At 35.0% G+C, this 5,027-nt stretch overlaps 1 protein-coding gene across 1 annotated transcript; it reads left to right on the top strand.

Moving 5' to 3' along the window:
• The first annotated feature begins 2,771 nt into the window (after positions 1–2,771).
• Positions 2,772–4,300, top strand: LOC129953541 (angiotensin-converting enzyme-like). Its single transcript, XM_056066786.1, has 4 exons — positions 2,772–3,450; positions 3,536–3,759; positions 3,824–3,952; positions 4,037–4,300. Exons 1-4 carry the CDS (start codon positions 2,815–2,817, stop codon positions 4,206–4,208), a joined length of 1,161 nt encoding a protein of 386 aa, XP_055922761.1. The 5' UTR covers positions 2,772–2,814; the 3' UTR covers positions 4,209–4,300.
• The last annotated feature ends 727 nt before the right edge of the window (positions 4,301–5,027 follow it).

The raw sequence follows: 5,027 nt of genomic DNA, 5'->3' as shown, positions 1-5,027 counted from the left end.
CATTACGGCAGATCCTGGAAAAACCCAAGAACACCAAATCGACGCTCAGCATCTTTTCATCGATTTTAAGGCCGCATATGACAGCCTCTACAGGGACGAGCTGTATAGACCCATGTCTAGTTTTGGCATCCCTGCCAACTCGTCGGTTTGTACAGGATGACCATGGAGAATTCACGCTGCTCCACAAAGGTTGGAAACAACTTAACAGAACCTTTCGATGTCAAAAAAGGTTTTAGATAAGGTGATGCGTTGTCATGTGATTTTTTTAACATCTTGCTTGAAAGAATAGTGCAGAGCTCACACGTCAACACTAAAGGCATTATCTTTCAAAAGTGTGTCCAATTACTAGCATATGCTAATGACATTGACATAATCGGAAGAACTCAGCGTGATGTCAAAGGGGCTTTTGTGAGTATTGAGGCAGAGGCGGTAAAAATGGGTTTAACGGTTAATGAGGGCAAAACAAAGTTCATGCTGTCGTCAAGTAAGGACATACAACACCGACGTCTTGGTCAAAACGTCACCGCATCGACAGACGTAACTTTGAGGTAGTCAAGGACTTCGTCTACCTAGGTTCCGCTGTAAACGCAGAAAGCTTACCGCCGTTTCTTTGGGCTAAGAAAGCAATTGAGTGGTAAAGTCCTCTCTCGAGGAAGTGGAAGGTGACCTCACCGAACTTGGAGCGCGAAACTGGAGACATCTAGCTAGGGACCAAGCTAGATGGAGAAGTTTGTTGGGTGAGGCCCTAGTTCACACAGGACTGTAGCGCCACCTTAAGTAAGTAATAAAAGGATTAAATTTAATTTGCTTGCAACTACGACGACTTTCACATTTTTGGTAACCCCAAAAACTGCTCCAAAAATTTAGGCTACTATTTAAAACTGAAATATTTTTTCAAATCCGACCAACGTTGTTTTCAACCTTAATTTCGAAGTAAAATTTATAAAAAAAGAAAACATTATGAAACTTTTTGTTAAAACAAAATAACTCCACATCCTTTCATAGAACTTTTCGACAGAACTTTGAAATATCTTTAATTTAAATGATAAGAACAAATAAAAGTGCAAGAACCTAATTTTTTTTCGAGAAACCATTGAATGTTGTTAACTGTTGCATTTATGAGGGAAATCAAGCAAGTTCTTGGTTTTTTAAATCCTCAATTGCCAGGTAAACTTTTTCTATTTACAAATTTCTTTCAGCTCTTTTCAATCAGTTCATGAGTACCTAATCTTACTTAGGGTTAGAATAATAATAGGTAAATTTTGTGTCAAAAAACGTTTCAAACCTTAAGTGATACTTACCGTTCTTACGCAAGTATGTAAATAAGTTTAATAAGGTTTAAACACTTATTCATCGCAAGAACCCAAACTATTTCTGGACGCAAAAACATACACTTCGTTTAACATGGATAGGGACAAGCTTTTTTCGTTTTTATTAAACGTTATTTTTCAAACCCTTAAGTTTTTTGGAGAAACCCAAATGTGGAATGAATGAGGTATGTATTAAGTTTGTATTGCAGAAAATATGTTCGATTATGTTCATAAATACAAGTTTTATGGCGGTTTTTCCAAAGAAGTGCATAAAAAAGTACCTGTTTTTATGTGTCACTTGAATAATCACAATATCTTAATACTAGTTTTATTATTGATTCATTATTAGAAATGTATGCTGCCTCCTAATTTCTGAATTACTACAAGTATACACCCTGTATGGCTTCATAGAGCGCTGTCAGATAATTAAACGAAATTTGGGCCCGGGACCGTTTTATGGCTTCAATAATCGCTTTGGTTTTTTGATATTTGCGTCCTCCTTCGTAGACTTTTCTAAAAAGCTATCCCACACGTTTTGCCTATTGCCACATGTATTGGTATAATATCTTCTTGAAAAGCCTATCGGTGTCCACCGAATAATTCAGAAAACTGCGGAAAAGCCCGTTCCAGATTCGATTTGTAAGTGATTGATGTCATTTTAGAGCATTGAAAATCCACCTCCAAGGTCTCGTAATAGGCTCCCAATGCCACCTCCTTTGCTGTGGTGCTTTTCAAGACAGATTTTTTCCCTTTTTAAATCATGGAAATAGCAGCTTTATTCATCAGTCCCCTCAAAATTATTCATTTTAAAAGACGATAGTATGCCAGGCTCGATTCCACCTGATGTGATTTGTTTGCAAAATTAAGGCGTTGGCTCCTGCGTGTAGCATTCAATGATGCTTTTTCTTCATTTTTTGGTGTCGTACCTATATGGTCTGCCTTCAAGCATTTACCCCAGTTTCTGCCTTGACTTTACTAATGGAGAGCCTTGAATTTGAAGCAGAACGGATGGTTTTGCCGAGATACTGGTAAGCCAAAATTTGACCTATTTCCTCCTTAGTTTGACCCTTAACGCTACCCATATTTATTGATTCTTTCAAATTAATACTTGCACTAAACTCCCAAACAATCAGAGCATCCTTTAATCTGATTTAAAACACGCTAATAGGTAAATTTAGATCTTGTGATACAAAAAAACAGGTACTTTTTATGAACTTTCTCGCAAAACCGCTATAAAACTGTATTTATCAACTAATCCAACATGTTTCTTGCAATACAAACTTAATACATAACTCATTCATTCCACATTTGGGTTTTTCCAAAAAATCTTAAGATTTGAAAAATCACGTCAAATAAAAAACGAAAAAAGCTTGTCCCTATCCATGGACACGAAGTGTTATTCTATCAATTGTCCAAAGTCTTCAATACTAATTTAATTACTTTGTTCGTTTTTTTAGACGAGTCACCATTGGATTTTTATTTCTACGAATACAACATTACTGAAATGGATAATCTAATGTCTGAAATCCAGCCCCTCTACAAGGAACTACACGCTTTCATTCGAAAAAGTCTACAGCAAAAATATGGGGATTCAATCATAGAATCCGATGGAATGATTCCACACCATTTGTTTGAACAAGTCTTGGCTCAAACCTGGTCAAACCTCAGTATTATAGAGAATCTGTTTCCATTCAAAAACCTTCCACCAATTCAGTCAGTTTTGGAGAAGAGATTTAAATCACTGGAACTTTATGAAATTGCTGATAGATTCTATCAGAAACTTGGATTTGATGAATTTACATACAAAGTTTGGATGAAAGATATAAAAATGAAGAATACAAGTGATGATGGTTATTGCAGTCCCTATGTTTACTACCAAAGTCCTAACGTCCATCTTGAGTATTGCGAAAAAATGAGTTTTGAAATGTTTCTAGAAATTTATAGCGATATGGGGAAACTGTATTATGCTAAGGAAATGACAGGTCTGCCAGGTTATTTTTTCAATACCCACGGTTTGGACGAAGCTATTGGAAAGGCAGCTATTTTATCAACATCCACATATCATAACTTGAAGGCTATTGGAATGATTGTTGACTTAAATGTAACAGAAGAAGTGGAAATGAATCGACTTTTGAGAAAGGTTGGTCACAAATATAGAAATGGAGATAATTAATGTGATTTTAGTATTTATAAAAATGTATTCTTTTTTGTATGTATCAATTCAGAGTATCGAAAGTTTGATGATGCTTCCAGTTAAGTTCGTTCACATAAAGCTAATGGAAGGTCTTTTGTCAGGAAGTTTAGATCTCAAAGAACTTAATACTAAATATTGGGAGCTTATGAAGAAACATGTTGGTGTCAAACCTCCAATGAATTATGTTACCAAGCCCGATGTTCCGGATATGCCGTCATTCTTTTACATTGATATGAATTGGAATGGTCAATCTTTGTATGTCCAAAATATTTATATGTAAATTGTTATTAACACTCAATTAAACTTTTTAAACCTTTAGTTCTTTCGATATGGAAATCATGAGCTATCAAATGTACAAGAAATTCTGTGAACTTGGTGAAAAATATCCCAAAGAACCGTTGCATCTTTGTGATATGCATGGAACAAAAGCTGTTGGTGATCTTTTGAAGTAAGTTTAAAGCAGTAATTTTTCAGAAAAGTTTTATGTTTGTTTTTATTTATGTTTCTGTCTATTTGATTTTTTTAATTTCAGAAATATGATGCGTCTTGGTAATTCAAAGCCTTTTAATGAAACAATAGCAACAATGCTTCCAGAACATCCTGGAACAAGTTCCATCGGTATTTTGGAGTACTACAGCCCAGTAAAGGAATTTTTAGTTAAGAAGAATTCTGAAGAAAGTGTGAAGCCAGGTTGGAGACAGTAATTTGGACTATATATTTTAAAATTACTTTTTAAAGTGGGTTTTAAAAAACACTCACATAGAATCTGAAAATATATCTTTTTTGATGCTCAACACGCGCAGTCTTTTATTATAATTTTTGACAAAAAAACGCAAATTAGTATATTGTAACCTATTGTGGTCTAAAAAAAGCTTAGTTATTAGGTGAAAAATTTGGTTTACCCCAAATATCTCTCGAAATGATTAAACGGAGTTATGTAAAGTATTTCACATTCTTGATGTGAGATTAAAAGAAGAATCTTTATACTTGACAGTATCTATGTCCGAAATTGAGCTTAAGGTTAAACTGACGAGTATTAATAGAAGTGCGAGTATTATGGTTGAATTGGGTGAGGGGGGGAGGTAATTCAACTAGCTAATATGATAACGAAAGGAAAGAAACATTGCGGCGCTCTTCGTGTGACGTTATATTATTTCGGTTATAGTTCTATCGCCTTTCATTTTCAAAGCTCTTTTGTTGAATCTATCCAAAACATGTAGGTGCACCTGCCCAAAAATGTTTTAGTCAGGTTTTAGACGAATGAAGACTTTTTAAATTATACCCAGATCAAAAAGGGTGACAAATATCTTGAAGTGTCGGTGAAATCCTTAATACTTACCATCATTTTTGCAATGTCCCATATGTTATAATTAGATAAAAGGTGGTCTGTAATACACATAATGAGTACTGAAAGCTTATTAGTTTCCTGGATGCACGCACCACTCAAGGATAGTAGCATAAGGAATGGGTTACGCTTACCCGGTTTTTTATTCCCCATTGAGCAATGCCTTCGAGATCGGAAT

Source organism: Eupeodes corollae, unplaced genomic scaffold (assembly GCF_945859685.1).
Source record: "Eupeodes corollae unplaced genomic scaffold, idEupCoro1.1 scaffold_681, whole genome shotgun sequence".
NCBI classification, from domain to species: domain Eukaryota; kingdom Metazoa; phylum Arthropoda; class Insecta; order Diptera; family Syrphidae; genus Eupeodes; species Eupeodes corollae.
The sequence above is the reverse complement of the archived record's forward strand: the minus strand, read 5'-3'. Positions and strand labels throughout refer to the sequence as shown.